The sequence below is a fragment of the Xiphophorus maculatus genome, chromosome 12 (genome assembly GCF_002775205.1).
Source record: "Xiphophorus maculatus strain JP 163 A chromosome 12, X_maculatus-5.0-male, whole genome shotgun sequence".
In the NCBI taxonomy this organism is placed as follows: domain Eukaryota; kingdom Metazoa; phylum Chordata; class Actinopteri; order Cyprinodontiformes; family Poeciliidae; genus Xiphophorus; species Xiphophorus maculatus.
In genome coordinates this window covers 23,178,829-23,195,810 of record NC_036454.1, presented here as the reverse complement: position 1 = coordinate 23,195,810, position 16,982 = coordinate 23,178,829, and the positions used below count along the sequence as shown (strand labels likewise).

General features: G+C 39.7%; 1 protein-coding gene across 5 annotated transcripts; it reads left to right on the top strand.

Annotated features, from left to right (window-relative positions):
* Window positions 1-1,301: 1,301 nt before the first annotated feature.
* On the top strand, window positions 1,302-14,052 carry dbnl (drebrin like). Of its 5 annotated transcripts, XM_023343799.1 has the most exons (15): window positions 1,303-1,484; window positions 2,953-3,008; window positions 3,218-3,330; window positions 3,419-3,493; window positions 4,474-4,623; window positions 5,410-5,487; window positions 6,014-6,165; window positions 6,247-6,301; window positions 7,437-7,514; window positions 7,764-7,887; window positions 8,175-8,288; window positions 9,420-9,500; window positions 9,733-9,791; window positions 9,879-9,966; window positions 12,757-14,052. In XM_023343799.1, exons 1-15 carry the CDS (start codon window positions 1,402-1,404, stop codon window positions 12,891-12,893), a joined length of 1,443 nt encoding a protein of 480 aa, XP_023199567.1. In that variant the 5' UTR covers window positions 1,303-1,401; the 3' UTR covers window positions 12,894-14,052. The 5 variants fall into 5 exon arrangements, with proteins under 5 accessions (XP_023199568.1, XP_023199567.1, XP_023199570.1 ...); XM_023343800.1 differs by lacking the exon at window positions 7,437-7,514 and having other exon boundaries at window positions 1,302-1,484; XM_023343802.1 differs by lacking the exon at window positions 8,175-8,288.
* The last annotated feature ends 2,930 nt before the right edge of the window (window positions 14,053-16,982 follow it).

Genomic DNA, 16,982 nt, shown 5'->3' with positions numbered 1-16,982 from the left:
GGCCAATGATGGTGTCAAAAGAGGCATAAATATTTCAGATTAAAAACATTTCACATAAATTGAAGGTGTTAAGGAAACTTGAGAGCTGTTAGTCATGCGTGCACAAATGTGGCCTGTATGAAACTGTTGAGATGAAAAAGTCCTTCGTGCAATTTGCTAAAACCCAGAGAGGGAAAGTCAGACATGTGAACGAAGACCCAAGTTGTTTTGTTTGACCTACATGCAAAACACTTTGGGTGACGGAACATCAACACCTTGGTGACACACGGTGGTGGCAACATGATGCAAGCTAAATGAAGCGCAGTCCTGGAAGGAATACTGGTAGCGCCTGCAAAATACTTGGGACTGGTGCAGAATTTCACCTCTCTGTGGGAGGATGACACTAAACATGCAATAATTTCCTTGTGCACTTCAGTGATGACGTCTAAATAAAATCTTCAACTCAAGGTTCTCCACTGAAGTTCCCAATAACTTTGGCTAATATGGAACTGAAATTATTTAAATATTTTGTTACTTCTTTTTTTTTTTTTGCTCAACAAAGTGTACTTCTCATTTTAAATGTTTGCTTTGCTACCTAATAAAAAGAAATGCCTTTGTGGTTCTTAAGCTTTACCATAAAGTAAAGATTATCATCCCCTGGCCAGATCAAGGCATATTCATATGTCAGAACGGCCTAATCAAAGTCCTCACTGAAATCCAATTGAGAACCAATGGCGAGACCTCAAAACGAGACCTCAGCCAGTCTGAGCTCTATTTTGAAACACAAATTTCTCCAAGGAAAATTGGGAAAAATCCTAATTACAATATAAGTCATTTTACACATATACACATAGCTGACTATATATTTTTTTAATGTTTTTATTTGTACTGCTTGTGTCGTTTTAACGCATAAAACCCATTGAAGTTTGTAGTTGGGAAAAAATATAGTGAATACTTTTGCAGATCTCGCACGAATCTTTATTAGAAGTGTCTTGTAGTTTTTGTAACTCGGGGGGCCTTTAAAACGCTTCTTGCCCAGGGGGCATCTGTTTCTACAGGGCCACTGGTTACCTTTTACCGACGCACACCGGGGTACATTTGATTAACAAATTCGCATGCGCGGCTTTTACGGGGGCAGAACTACACATTATTTAAAAAAAGGGAGAAATATTCGTCTATAAACCAAATCTCTTGAGAAACAAAGCGATGCTTCTTAGAATTGATTCGGACAGGACACAAAATTACAGTCGTATATTATCAAGCGTAAACATGTTGAAGAGCCCCGCCATCCGGGAGTCGCGGCGCATAATATGGAGCACACCCTGGGCGAATGTAGCTGAAAGCCAGCACCGCTGCCACTCCTCCTGTAGGAAGGGCGCAGCCCGCAGAGAGCTAGCTGCCTAGCTGTACTCGGCAAAAACGATGGCTGTTAACCTCAGTAAAAATGGCCCTGCGTTAACAGCTGCCTATAAAGAAGTAGTGGATGAAAAATCCGACACGAACTGGTAAGGGCCACCACCTTTAAAGCGGCGCTGGGGCCTCACAAGAGGGCGGGTTAGCTTACAATGTTTGCTAGCTTTGAGCGTGTCGTCAAATAAGTTGCATTGAATTTGATTAACTTACATGGTAACTTGATTTCTATTAGTATTTGTCTGCTGGAATCTATGATGATAATAATAACCTCAATATAAATTAGAGTTCTTCTCCTGGGAAGAATAATCATGCGGATAACTGATTGGCAGTAATGTTTAAGGTTTGGAATATGCTAACCTAAAACCTGGTAATCAGGGATGTAGGTAATTTTGGTGAGATGTTATTTCATGTATATTTATATCACTTGTTAAATGATCTAATGAAGTATATGAGGTAAGACTTTCACCTGTTTCACCCACTTCCTGGCGAGATAGACGCTAAACATGACTGAATAAGTGAGAGGCAGATTCAGAGACTTCCTCTTTCAGATAACAAACCTCACAGCGCTGACTCTGCCTCCAGATAGAAACCTGTTGATGGCCGCTGCAGTGTTTAACACCGACCTGAATTACTTAATCCAAAGGGGAAATTGCTCAAGGAATCCTTTATAGCTCGGTCCTCCCTCTAAATATCTAAATATATGTTCTGAATGTTTCCTTGTGTTCATTTCTGGATCTCTTTGCAGCCCTCTTTCACTTATTCAGTGACTAGTTGTTTTTTTCTTCCCGTGATGTTTTGCAGACGGTGTAAAATAAAAGGAGAATAGGGATCTGACTTTCGGAGAGAGCTGGTTTCTGATTCCAAGAAGAAGTATCTTGCACTTTGCGAATAGGAAGGAAGTGTATTTTCAGTGTTTGTCTTTGGTTAAAACTAGAAACGTCACTGATCTGGCTTCCCCTGTCCGATACCGATTTCTGATTTTCTTTGACCCTTCCACTTTTTCCCCCCCCTTATGAACTATGTCACTTAAAAAGAAAAGTGTGACCCATTTGCTTTGATAAAAATTTTTAATCTTTATAAGATTATTCCATTGGAACAGCTACTTAGTTTATACTTTAGTGTAGTACCAAACTGTTGGTTGATGCACATATACATTTAGTGGAAGATTTTAGTGTTTATTCATATTTATGAAAACTAGTTAAACTGATATTGTTTGAATACTTTCAGTGACCCAATCTGTGTCATTGATGCATCTCTAGTTAAAACCTGGCAGATACTTCTATCATCTGCTTTTAATTGTAAAACATGTAAAACACGCAAAACACGTGTTAGATTCGCCAAGCAAATAAAATGATATGAAACCTTTAATTAAGACAAAGGCCAGCAGCCTAGACAGATTACTAACATGTCTGTTTCTAAAGAGGATTAAAACTGCAGCAGCCGTATTTACAGAACTCTACTTCCCTAAAAGATCTTGTGTGAAGAGGGGCTTAAGTGTCATGAATGCTTAAAATGGGTTAATGAGTGATAAAACACTGTACGTCCTTGTGTTTTCCACAGGGCCTTGTTCACGTACGAGGGAAACAGCAATGACATTCGCCTGGTAGAAAAAGGAGGTAAGTTACCCAGTTGTTGTTGTTGTTATCAAATGCATGCAGGAATGTCTCTGTCAGCATGCAGTCGTGGTGCTTGAATCTGAGCACAAAAGAACTGCTGGCCTTTGCTTTCTAAAGCCCAACATTTCCAAGAGGGAGGAAAATATGTCCACAGTTGCACAACAAACCACAAGAAGCCGTTGAATTTTTCCACAATGTTTGTGTATCAGATGGAGGCCTGGAGGAGCTAGTTGAGGAGCTCAACAGTGGAAAAGTGATGTACGCTTTCTGCCGGGTCCAGGATCCCAATTCCGGTCTGCCTAAATATGTCCTCATCAACTGGGTGAGTGCTGCATGGTTCTGTCCTGCATTTAATGACACGCGACGTATTGAAGCGTTGTTAAATGCTTCAATAATGGTTTACGTTTCAGACTGGAGAGGGTGTAAAAGATGCCAGGAAGGGAATATGTGCAAACCACGTCAGCTCTGTGGCCAATTTCCTTAAGGTAATTGTGAATGTTTGAGGCTACGTGAAATTTGCATCTTTTTCTGTTTTTTTTTTTTGTTTTTTTTTTTACTGCAAAATGTCAGCAAAGGCATCTAGTTTTATCCTGAATCATTTCCTGTCAGGACAGTTGATGAGAAAATTGCCATCACAGGATTGGCAAAAACTCTTTTGAATCTTAATTGTTTATTGAAAGTTCTTAACATCTGGGTATTTAGTAATCACAGTTTTAGCTGTGTAAAGCTGTAGTCAACCTGAAATTGATTATGATTCTACCTAATGACACTAAATAAAAAGGGCAACATTGTCCTCCTTCTTATCACTGCAGACAGTTCTTATGGTGGAAGTGAGTTAGCCTCAAGGTTATGCAATACAGTATTAGTGCTATTTAATTTGTAGTTCTGCTGCTGGAAGTTGTAGTTTCTGAAAAGATTATGGTAGTAAACAATTTTTTGGCTTTGGAAAAGCCCTAGAACATTTTCACAGTAACCTAACTATAAACCTTAATATACTTTAAGCAATAGATCAATACAAAGTAACACACACTTTCTGAAGTTCAAGAAAATGATTCATGGTTTTCAAAATATTTTTACAAATCTTTTGAGGTATGTCTTGGCCATTTTGCCTCTGGAGACAGAAATGTTTGCCTGTTTTTCTATGCAAAATACTAGAGATGTACTGATGAATCGGCTCTGAAAATCGGTATTGGTCAAAATTGAAATTGGTCAGGCTTTTTAATGATCAGTGATCGGCCAGAAAACTGCAATCGGTGCACCCCAACCTAATACCTCAATCTCATCATCATGTCTTGCCACAGATTCTCAGTTGGATTGAACTGGTTAGCCTTGGTCTTTCTGAAAGTGACTACTTTCTGTTTGACTCACTTGGCAGCTGTTTGTAGCAACATTTTCACTGGGTGGTACATTTAAAATGTGGTTGTGTTCTGAAAGAGAATTATCTTTTTCTTTCCTGCGGTTTCAGGGGGCCCATGTCACCATCAATGCCAGAGCAGATGAGGATGTGGAGCCTGAGGCGATCATGCAGAAGGTGGCCAAAGCTTCAGGAGCCAACTACAGCTTCCACAAAGAAGCCTCCAACCGCTTCCAGGACAGCGGCCCTCAGGGGCCCGTGGTATGCTCCCTCCCCAACAGTCTCTGTCTTACAGAGATCTTAACACTTGGACATTTTTATCATTACGCGCTGTAGACATAGAACCAGTTCTTATGGTAAACTATATCTGTATATTTTACTTTAAAGTTGCAATATGTACATTTTATAAAATATGTTTTTTTTTTTGTTTTTTTTTTTTTTTACATGTCTAATAAAACTGTTACTATGTCGTGAAAGTATACGATGAGACAGATAATCTGTGACAAAATCAGCAGAAATACAGATTGGTCAGAAACAATCAGAGCCAGGAGGGTCTCAGTGCTGTCAGTCATACTTGTGTACGCACTGCTCACACCCTCTGTTTGCTCTCTGTCCATAATGGAGCCTGTCACAAATGCTCAGGCTAGTTAGCATAGCCACAGATGACGGCAGATGAGCAGATCTTCTTGAACGGTAAATTGTGCACATTTAGCCGTGCGTACACAAAAGTGACAGACGGCACTAATGCATTCCTCCTGGCTCTGATTGGTTATCTTTGGCACTAAGAGGATTTGGAGGAGCTTGATATTTTTATTTATCTTTTCATATATTATCTTCCTCATAAAAAAGTGACAGTTTTAACAAATATGTAAAAAAAACATGCTTTTATAAAAGTTACATACTGCAGCTTTAATGGATCTAAAAGAGCTAAAACAGAGAGGTAAGGTGCTTTGGTGTCTGGTTTAACTAACACTTTGCATCACTATGGATTTTATGTATCCGTTTTATGCTTACACAGTTTTTGTGCATGCTTTTGTCTCCCCTCAGGGTTCAGTGTACCAGAAAACCAATGCCATGTCAGAAATAAGGAAGACCAATAAAGACAACTTCTGGGCACAGGCAGAGGTACAACAGTTTCCATGGAGATCTGTGGAGGTTCACTCTGACCTCAGATGGTGATGTCATCAACTGAATATCAGTCTTGTGCAGATTCTGCTTGTACACTGAATCTGCTTGGTTGGCACCATGGAAACATTTTGTGTAGAGAAAAAAAGAAAAGTCTAAGTTCCTATATTGGGTTAAAAGGAAGTGCTAAATATTTTAACTATATTGAAACTTCTATAGGTTTTTGAGGTTGAAGTTATTTATGGTAGGGCTGCTGTGGTGGAGTAGGGGATAGCGCGACCCACGTTTGGAGGCCTTGAGTCCTCGTCGCGGGTTCGATTCCCGGGCCCGGCGATATTTGCCGCATGTCTTCCCCCCTCTCCTTCCCCCTTTCCTGTCAGCCTACTTTCATTTAAGGGGCACTAGAGCCCACAAAAGACCCCCTGGAGGGGAGAAAAAAAAAAGTTGTTTATGGTAGTGATAAGACTCTCTTTCTGGTTTTAATGATGTAAAATTTCAAACAAATTCTGATCTGTTGGCTTTTTAGAAAGAAGAGGAGAAACGTCGCCAGGAGGACCGTCGTAAGGCTGAGGAGGAGCGTCAAAAGCTGGAGAGGGAGAGGAAAGACCGAGAGACCAAAGAGGCAGTGCAGAGGGATAAAAGGGACAAGGAGAGATCTTCTCAAATCGATCAACAAAAGTAGGTAGCGTGTGCTCTGGTTCTGACTTGTTCATAACAGCATCTTTTAACAGGATCCTCCTCTTTTTTTTTTCATGGCAGGAAGTATCAGCAGCAGCTGGAAGCCGAGAGCAAAGAGCAGGAAAAGCAATGCTGGGTGAGTGTCTGACTCTGACAGCCAACCAAATGCTTTTCAGCTCTTCAGTCTGCTGACTGGGATGAACAACAGATTCTTATTTAAGTGGAGATGGTTTACTATAAAACATTGTTTTGGTAGCTGAAGAGTGCTGGGCATTTTCCTGCTTCGCCATTTCATACCTGTGTTGTTTTGGTTTGGGTTGTTCAGTAAAAAATAGCACCGCCTCCTGCAGGATGTTTTGGACATTGACAGTGGAAATTTTTGCCCTTGCTTTGACAATAAATCATTTAGTAATGAAAGTAAACTTTCTTTAAAAAGGGACTATATGCAGCTCAAACATAAATGTCACCATTTGATGGATTATGGCATAAGCTAATTGTCATCTATAGTCTCTTGCCAGGTTGCAAAAAATGGATATGCAATACAATAAAAGAAAATATAACTACAAGTGACTTCTAGTCACACTGCACAGACAAACACATACAGACTTGATCACTGACACACACTTTTAGTCAATGATTTACATAGCCGAGCAGTTTCCGATTAAAACAATTTATGATGTTTTACTGGTAATCTGCTATCAAACATGTGTTTGTGTGACTCCAATAAATAGGGATCAAAGCCAAAAGTAGTGGAGAAGCTGTGTGATACCAAGTATTCTGAAAATTATCTTAATTTTTTTTTAACCTTTTTTTATTTTATTTTTTTATTAAAAATTAGAACTGGTTTGAACCATTTGACGTACTCTGTTGATTTTTAGGTTAATCTTTTAAAAAAGTACAATTTGTTAAATGCATCAAAACATTTTTTTAGCTTAATAAAAACCCAGTCAAAACTTTGATCCATAGACAGGAATAATCTCGGCATTGCCTCGTGCAGCAACCTCTGTCACAAACCCCAGCTTTCTTCAGAACATCTGTATCGCCCAAGAAATTTCTGATCCATGCTTCACCAATTATCATATTTATTTATTTCTACAAAAAGGAAAACTGGTACCATTTTAAGCGTGTGGATTGCTAAATAATCAATGGATGCGAAAAGGTAATTGTGGGTCAAATGTGGTGGTGTGATTTGGCGAAGGGGCGGAATGACCCAGAGATGTAGTGCGCACATCTTGTGAAAGTCGTGCCAAATTTAATGTCGACACCATCAGGAGGAGGAGCAGCAGCAGCAGAACGATGCAGCTCAAAGGAAAGCAGTCAGGAGAGGTGACTCTGTGGAGAAAGCCAACGTGAGTTTTCCTTCCCAAAAAAAAAAATCCTTCTCTCCTGAAGCACCTTTTCCCTCCGATCCTACTCTCTTTAAGCTTCTCATCTTTAAAGCTCTTTCCTTTTTCCAGTTTAGATCTGCAGCACAAATTTCTAAAAAAAAAAATCTTTACTAATAACCTTTTCTTTATCGCCTACAGATGAATCTTTATTTTAGGTGTTTTGTCGTATGCTTCTGTTTTTTTATTTCTTTTTTTTTTTTCCCTCTTTAGGAGGCGGCTTCTCTGATCTCTCAGCGTGCCGTAAACCCCAGGGAAATGTTCAAGCAGCGGGAGCGAGGAATGACTCCCAGCGACTCAGACGCTCCCTCTGCTGCCCCTGACAGCCCTCAGCCAGGTATTGCCCCAGCAGAAGCAGTAACGGCTTGCTTTATTTGCCCCAGCCAACCTTGCATCAGCGTAACACTTTCTTGACTTGCTGTCGGGGAGTAGTAGGTGCGACTGTAATCGCCGCCTCTGTACATACTCAAAGGTTTTCATCAGAGTGTCTAGTTGCCTCATGATCATACTTAACTCTGTCTCCTTAACCGTGTCTCTTCCTCCGCTGAGTCTGCCTCCTCTTTGTCTTCTCTCTCATCCATTTGTGGACCCGTGTTTGGGGGTGTGTTTGTTTCGTCTGCTCAGGGCGACTTCGAAGCCCTTTTCTGTCTAAGCAAGCGTACGAATCTGAGCGAGCCAGCTCACCTCCGCGCCAACCTTCTCCTTCTCCTGTGCCAGCTGCTGTTGTCCGTGCCACAGGTCTGAGCTTAACACACACACACACACACACCCCAACATACACATATTGACAGGAAGACTGAAACACACCAGTATCAAAACCCGAGTCATATCAAAAATAATTGTAGCAAAACAAAACGTTATAGGAAGTCTGAGATGTTACTCACACCCACCACTTCTGTTTGATTTATTACTTAGAATCAACTTCCTGAGTAAAATATTTCCAATAAATGCCTTTCATCAAAAATAACACTTGGCTGATTCACACATAAAAATGTGAAAGTGTGGGATTTGTATTCAGCCCCCTTTATTCTGATGACACAAAATAACATCCAGGGCAACCAGTAAATTCACAAGTCACCATATTAGTAAAGACAGTTCACCTACAGTCCAGAGATGTGGGGAAATTTAACGGTGTAAATCAATACATGTTAGAGCTTTGTTCAGTCCATCTTCTGAAAATGCAAACGGACGTGGCTCTCAACCTAAGCTGACAGGTGAGGCAAGGACGACATTATTCAGAGAAGCAGTCAGGATTTCCATGGCAACTCTGGTGTAAAAGGCCCCGGCCCCAATCTGCAGCAAGACTGCTCTCCATTCAGTCTGTCAGAACTTGAGATTTCTACAAAGAATGAGAAGAAACATTTCCACCAGATGTGCAAATCTATTAGACATACTCTGAGAGCTGTTATTACAGTGAAATGCGATTCTGCAAAGTATTGAGTCAGATGGCCTGAATACAGCAGCACACTACACCTTTCAGATTTTTTCAAAGATTCTTCTTGATATGAGAATGTGCTGCTTTGACACGTCAGTGTTGGAAATAAGACAGTGTAACAGCTTAAAGTGGCAAATGACTGGTTTTAACACATGTTCTGGCTTTTATAGACAAAATGCTCTGTGTTTCATTCGTCATATTTGTCATCTTCTCCACATTTCTCATGATGGTAATTTTCATTCTTCGTCATGCTTTATGCTCAGCTCAGCCTGTGGACTCCCTATGTCTTTTTTTTGTTAACTAATTGTCTTTTCACAACAAAAAACGTAAGGAACGCTCTAAGTGGGTCCAGTGGCGGCGTTGAACCTGTGTGGACTTGTGAATGTGCTCCATTGTCTACATGCATGTCTGTGCTTGTGTTTTGGGTGCTAAAGAGCCGGATTTGAATGATGAGCAAGCCACATTTGAGAAAGATGAGCATGAGCAGGAGACTCCTCCCCAGGAACAGAGGAAAGGTGGGGTTCATTTCATTTCCCATCACCTTAAGCCATCATTGATCAGTTTTACCAGCACCTGCCATTTATTTAAACGAGCAAAAAAAAAAAAAGCTGTCTTTGTTTACTTTGAGCAGCTTTTTTTTTTTTCTGTTTGGTTGTTTGTGCTGCCACCTGCTGGCAGGTGACAGTCCCTAATCGTACAGTCATACTCACAGTACCTCATTTATATGTTTTTGTATTTTTTTCCCAGAGGAGGCACCAGCTGCTAACTCGTATGTTGAAGAAACACCTTATGAAGAGCCTGCCCAGGTTGGTGTTCTCATCTCTGTAGAAAGACACTTCTACCATAAGACATACCTGAATCTGCTCCATGAGTTAATGTCGTTTCTCTTGCAGGTGGATGAGAGTAACTCTTATGAAATGACTGTAGAGGAAACGTCAGACAAAGGAATCTGTGCCAGAGCATTATATGATTATCAGGCTGGTGAGTTGTCACAATGCAATATAAAAGGATGGATTATGTCTGTGCTGGGTCACTAGTGACTGTGGACTGTCATTTAAACAGCCTGTTAGGGTGGAAATAAAAGAGCAACTTTCACAACATTTTTTAAGTACCATGGTCTAAGATATTTACAAAAAAAATGTAAAAGTAAATGCTCTCATTTAAAACAGAAAAGCAACATTAGCTAGCTAGCTAGCACCGTTCGGTTCAGCTTATTGTCTTCACATCATTGCAGACAATGTTTGTAGTTTACCAAGTTGACATTTAAAACGTTGTTTCCTTAGTAATGTTTAATGATGCCTTTTTAGTTTAGTTAAATATAAAATAATCTTTAATTTTCTCTCTCAACCTAAATATATCAGCAGTTTTAGTAAACCACATTCAAAGATTTTTAGCCACAAGCCTATTGTTGCATCAGTTTGCTACCGTTTGCACCACACTCAAATGTAATTTAATACAAACATAGACGAGATGCAAGGATAAGTCCTCCAAGTTAAAACAAGTACTGCTGGGGTGCTGGGCATACATGCAGAAAAACTACAGTGTCATCTTAGTCACTTCTAATTTGCCTATTAATGTTCTCCTTTTAGCAGCTACAGTGTTGTTTATAAGCTGGTGGTTATTTAGGTTGGGGAACTATTACTCTGATCTCCACTCTCAGGTCAAGCTGCAGAAGTCATGCAACAAACTCAGAAATGCCACTGGGCTAGTTTTTCTTGCCAACTAATGTGTTTATTCATATTTCTAAGGCCTGCGATTTTAAAAGAGCTTAAAAATATTTAGAAATTTTGGTTCCAGCCAATCTTTAAAGAACTGTGACACTCATAGCAATAATTGTATATCTTTTGCATTTACATATAAAAGGAATATGCAGAACTAAACCTAAAAAAAGAAAAGAAAGAAATGATACTCATAGTGGTTTAACCACAGAACTTCAGTTCTAAAACGTCAGACCCTTTCCCAAAAAGGATGTTTCCACTGACTTTATATGAAGCTCTTTGTATCAAGTCTTTACCACACTCTGCTGCTCTATTTTAAGACTCCTTTACCAATTAATGGCTGTGAAAAAAGCTAGGTAATAGTCGTGTGATATTATGAAGCTGTGCGTATATACTTCATGTAAACTGCAAAAGTACAACTTAGGCCAGTTGTGTTCGAACTCTGCCAAGTGGAGCAAAATCCCAAAGTTTAGACACTTGGTGATAAATGCTGCTGAATGCTGAGCTGCGCCCGTTCTCAAAAAGAGAAACATGGTAGCGTTTACTGTATGTCGAAAGAACTAAATTATCGTGACAATGATTAACAATAACATGAAAATGCTTACATTTGCAAACCTCCACATAGTGTGACGGAGATAGTTACTTTTGCTGTTTGAAGCATCGTTTCAACTAGTCTTTGAGGTCTTCAGCACGTGTTACCTTTGTGCTTCAAAATGTGATTGAAAACCATTAATGTAAGCGCACAGTAGCTCGGCTTAAAGAAAAAAGGTGTGGGGAAATAACCTGGCCAATTATGTGTTTAAGACCAAGTACCATTTAGAATAAATAAATGTGATTTTATTTGTGGCTGGTTATCAGTGATAGGGCTGGTAAACCAGAGGAGAACTGATAACTATTTAAATGCTGTCAGATGTTAGAAAATGAATGTGCGTCACAAATGGTTATTGAGTGCATGGTGACTAACAGGCTCTCTATTTACCCAGAACTTCATTCTCTCACCACAGCTTAAGAATCAACAATTTATGTGCCAATTTATTTACTTAAATTGCATTTTGCGGTTGACATTTGTTAGGAACGGAGAACATAAATTACAGACCAAGTCTTTGGTATGAATTGCTCTGATTCATTTCACAATTTTATCTTGAGCGCCCTCCTAAGGTTTCCATTCAGCCTCTGCATTAGTGTGTGTGATTCTCAATCTGAGGATAAGCTTGAGGGGAAAAACAACAAGTTCAGTTTTAAATGGCATTTAGAGCAAAAAAAAAAAAAAAAAAAGGAAAGAAAAAGGTAGAAGATTATCTAATCTCTTTAACGTAAAAGAAGAAATCATCCTCAGTGCTGCTAAATTGACTTTTAATTCCAGAAAAAAAATATATTTTCTACAATGTTTGCTTGCAATTAATGGACTGTTACTGTATAAGATGCTTAACACAGCCAGGACAAAAACTCTGGTCTCTACTGTACTTCACAATATTACCTTAAAAGTCTACCAACCATTTTTTTCCTGTCTGATTTTTAGAGTACGATATTTACCAGTGACTCCATTATGTTTTACTGCTTCATCTTTTGCAAACAGAGGCTGATGTGGGAAACTGCTGGGAAGGACAGCAGCTTTTATTACAGACACATTTAGCTGTTTTTAATGTAAACGTGTTTCTGAGAAGTGAAGGGCACGTTTATATTCTCAAAGACTGGGTGACCACGCCGTTTCATCACTTCTTCTTTCAGTTGCATGTTCTAGGTATCTGGGAGGTGAAGAGACAATAGCTGCATGTTACTAGAGGGCTAAAAACAAGTTGATTTTTTTCCTTTTTCTTTTAGTTGGCGATGTTGTTGAGCAGCATGTTTTGCACCAAGCCCCATAGTTATTGTCCAGCACGAATGCAGCTTGTAATGTGGGTGCTGGTGACTCATACCATGTGCTTACTAATGTCCTCCATATCGTCAGAGGCGCTGCTCTCTGATCTCTGCTGATTACACGCAGCACATGAGGCCCGTAAAACCACAGCTTTACGTCTGCTCATGCTGACGCGCCGTTCCTCTGCTCTTTCAGCCGACGACACCGAGATCTCGTTCGACCCGGACGAAATCATCACCGGCATCGAAATGATCGACGAGGGCTGGTGGCGGGGATACGGTCCGGACGGCCACTTCGGGATGTTCCCGGCCAATTACGTGGAGCTCATGTAGCCCGGCGGATCGTCGGCGTCGGTCTCTTCTGAGGACTTTTGCAGTTTAAAAAGGACAAAACAAAACAACAACAAAAAAAAACACGTCATACGGTAAAGTCAGTCCTCACGCTCTAGATCAGGCTGAAAACGAACAAAGCGAGTTTCCGCATCCCCGGACCAATGAGCATGGTAACTGTGGGCCAGTTTTTTTTTTTTTGTTTGCTTTTTTTTATCTTAGAGCGCAGTTCCATTTAAATTGGTGATACTGTAAGCAGCTGATGGCGTAGTTTATGGATTTGTGAAGACCCATAGACCCAACCCGAAGCCTCCTCGTCCCTTCTCTGCCCCCTGAGAAAAGAAGTGTATTTATTTATCAGTGTGATGCAGTACATGAGTCTTAGTTTTAGCTGTGAGCATCAGCAACACCACTTCCAGTTCACATTCCTTAAAAAGTGGCTTCGTTTTGATTTCAGGTATATTTGAAGTATTTGTAGCAAATGTTCCTTCCCATTTCAGGAGAAAAGATGACGGTACCACAAACGGCCTAATTATTTTCGCTTTGTGTTTTGCCTTCTTATACCGGCAGACTGAATTATATCCTTGTCTTTTTTCTCTTTTTTTTACGTGATTGAACCTCTATCCTGTGTTTTTTGGGGGGTTAATTGTTATTCTAACAGTGGTGGAAGTGAATATTTAAACCAACAGGTGATTCTTGCTGTGCTTTGGGTTGTTTTCATTTGGGGCTGTGCATAACACGGTCAAGTTCCTGACTTTAAACTGTGAGTAAACGGCAGTTTTCATTTCAAGTCCTTCCTCATTTTTGGCCACATTAATTTCAGCATGTGTGATTTTTCAGGGAAAAGCTGGAGAAGAACATAAAAGTCAGCGTTTATTTTTGTTTTAATGGATCCTCAATGGGCTGAAGATGAATTTGAGTGCACAACAGATAGTAGTGTGCCATAATAAAGGGTTGAAAGTGCAATGGTTGGCGTCCTTTTAATCATTTCATCGGGCTTTACAGCAGACTTTATGCAAATTCATTTTGTTATTAATCATGCAAAAAAAAAAATCAGTTGATCATACATAGAAAAGGGCATTGTGTTGATGCTTTATTCATGTTTTTTTTTCCACTGTCTACTGTAATGCAGAGATTCTTAATAATAAAAGAAGTAACCAAATTCTGCTACTTTTGTTTGTTTGTATTTATACAATCTAGATCAGGTTTAAAAAAAAAGGGTGGGGGGTTGAAATATAGAAAGCTAAAGGGATTTTCAGAGGTTTAACAGGAACTCAGATGTATGCACAGTCTGAGTATTTTTTCTACCGTCCGTTTCCTGGAATGAGGTAACACTTGGGGAATTTACCTCTAGACGCTTAGGTTTCAATTTCACGTGAAAGTAAGATTCTACCTATCTGCTTTTGCATCTGCCAGTTAAATAGTGCAGATAAGGAAATCAAATATACAGCTAAGGAGCAACAATTTGCCATGTTATGTCCACCAAGACGGCTCCCGCTCACGTCCCGCTTCTTTTCGTTTTCCGTCCGTGACCCTTGAAGGTCGTCGTTGATCTCAAGCTTCCAGCTTGAATCTTTTCCGCCAGTGTATTTCTGTTGGCTCGAAATAAATCGGCTTGGTGTAGTTTCAGAATAAAATTCCACTCAAGAGCGCACCTACACGATTTAGAAACGAACAACAAACAGAAACATCACCTCCCACTGCTGTGTTCTTGTCTGCGTTAAATTATCCACAGATGCCAAATTCTGAAGATGTAATCTTTTAACCCTGTTCACGACCCAAGACTGGAAGACTCATGTCCTAGTTAAAACCCTCTTCTTTTTTTTTCTTTTTTTTTTGCAGGTTGTTCCCAGTAAACTGAGTCAACTTCAGGTTGGAAACATGCTGTGCATCTTTAAAATCACAATATTCAGTCCTCATGCTCTCATTTAGAGCTCTCTGTCCTCGCCTCAACCTCATATGTTTTATGCTACTGAAAGTCTGAAATGAATGGCCTGGGGATTTTCTCGGTCTTGCAGCCTCTGTTTTGCTCATCAGCTTAACATTTGTTGTCGGCTGAAGAACAGCGAGAGAGAGAGAGAATTTCTCACGAGTTCTTCAAAAACATTGACACAATTACAAGGAATTAAGTTTTTGAACGGCTCGCATGTGACTTAAGGGAAAAAATAATCACAGCTAAATCATACATTGTACTTTTAGGTAACGGCCTACTTAATGACTCCAAGTTGTTTTGAACTTGAGTGCATTTAGATTATGTTTATTTATTTATTTTTTTAATTTATCACCTGATCTCAGGTGGTTTTAAGATGATCTAGAGGAGCTTTTGTATCAGTAGAAGAACAATTTGCAATCAAAATAATTTTTTTTTCTTGCGTGAAAACATTTCCCCCCCTCTGCTCTGAGCATTAGAACATTTGCGGATCATTTTGCTTATTTTGACATTTTAGATGTTAATTTTTTTTTCGAAATGTCAATCTCTATCCGCAGCAGATGGAAGAGCAGGGCATCCCCCTTTTCGAAGAGATCAAAAACATGCGGAGGAAACGTGGATGGAGCCGGGTGTTGTCTTGTCGACGCTTCTCAATCGAAAGATCTGCAGAGTTGGAGGCGGCCAGAGGGAAATTACAACTATATATAAATAAAAAATATTTATTTCTTTTTAAAATGTTTGTCCAACGCCTGTCCTCTGCTTGGAAGCATCATCTTTGCATTTTAACGTTATGCTTTCCATCAGCTTATACTCTGAAGACAACACCCTGTTTATATATATTTGGCAGCACTTAAAAACATTTTCTGCTCATCTCGTGGAAAGAAAAAAAAAGCTGCTTCTGCATTATCTTGGCATTTTATTTTTAACCAATATCAACGGGCAACAATCAGTAGAAAGTGTTTTGAAGAAGTAGAAACATCTCTCTTCCTTAAAAATGTGAAGACTTCAATGCATGCAGCCTCTGCTCAGCAAGTCTCACAACTTTTATTATCCTGCATGTTGGGTGTAATTACTGAGAAACTCCATGCTTGCACCTAAAGCATAAGATCCAAATGCTTGCATTTCCTATGTCGTCAGAAAAGGTGAGCTAAGTTCAAACAGAATTTGACCGTTTTATTGGCTACTGAGGAAGCAGGATGTACATTTCACCCCGTTTTATTCCTCATATTCGACCTAGAGTGAAAGCACGAACCTTTGCCTTCCTGCACTTTATTTAACATTAAACTCAGCCCATGTGTGATTATTTGCTGCGACAGAAACTGCGTTACGCCCCGGCTTCCTTTATTTGAAGAATAAATGTAGAAATAGATGCTTGTTTTAATAGATATCCAGGAAATGTAACACTGACATTCAGAAGTCTGCAGACCTTTATTTGGACATTGGTTGAGTGGCGCTTTCACTTCCTCAAATTCAGACAATTTTGCTGAATTTGAGTCAGGGCTGTGTGTGCTTATAATAATAGGTCTGGTTTTGCTTCAATTGAGAAGAATCAGTTTCAAGATAACCATGCGGTTGTTTGGCTTTTTATGACAGGTTTGCAAACTTCTGTTCTTTTTGATGTGAAAGAAATCTTCTAAATTACTCGTTTACATTTGTTAAAACTGTAATGTACAATAATGTGTGTGTCATGATCACCCTATTGTCTTACACCCTTGTCCCTAGTGGGGTCAGGAGGGGGTGCTGGTGCCTATCTCCAGCTAACGTTTCGGGCGAGAGGGGGGTTCACCCTGGACAGGCCAGTCTGTCACAGGGCAACACAGAGACAGACAGGACAAACAACCATGTACACACACACTATTTATTAATAATAAATAACCTGACAAAGCCGGAGTACCCAGAGAGAACACGCAAACTCCGTGCAGAAAGACCCCAGGCTGGGAATCGAACCCAGGACCTTCTTGCTGCAAAGTAACAGTGCTACCAACTGCGCCACTGTGCAGCCTCATGATCACCCCCAAAGACACAAATTAATAGTTTGATATCCCTTCAAAAGCTGAAAAAACACAATTGCTTTCATAACATTTCATGCCATTAATAGTTCAAATCTGACACTAATCTGCTGTTTAATAATTTAATACAGCAGCTCTTTTTTTTTTTTTTTT

What these genes read in the sequence shown, in the direction of transcription:
- dbnl (XM_023343799.1), top strand. Translation starts at nt 1,402, where the DNA reads ATGGCTGTTAACCTCAGTAAAAATGGCCCTGCGTTAACAGCTGCCTAT. An exon ending in ACTTCTGGGCACAGGCAGAG is followed by an intron (nt 5,488 to 6,013) that starts GTACAACAGTTT and finishes TTGGCTTTTTAG; the next exon opens with AAAGAAGAGGAGAAACGTCG. An exon ending in AGCAGGAAAAGCAATGCTGG is followed by an intron (nt 6,302 to 7,436) that starts GTGAGTGTCTGA and finishes CGACACCATCAG; the next exon opens with GAGGAGGAGCAGCAGCAGCA.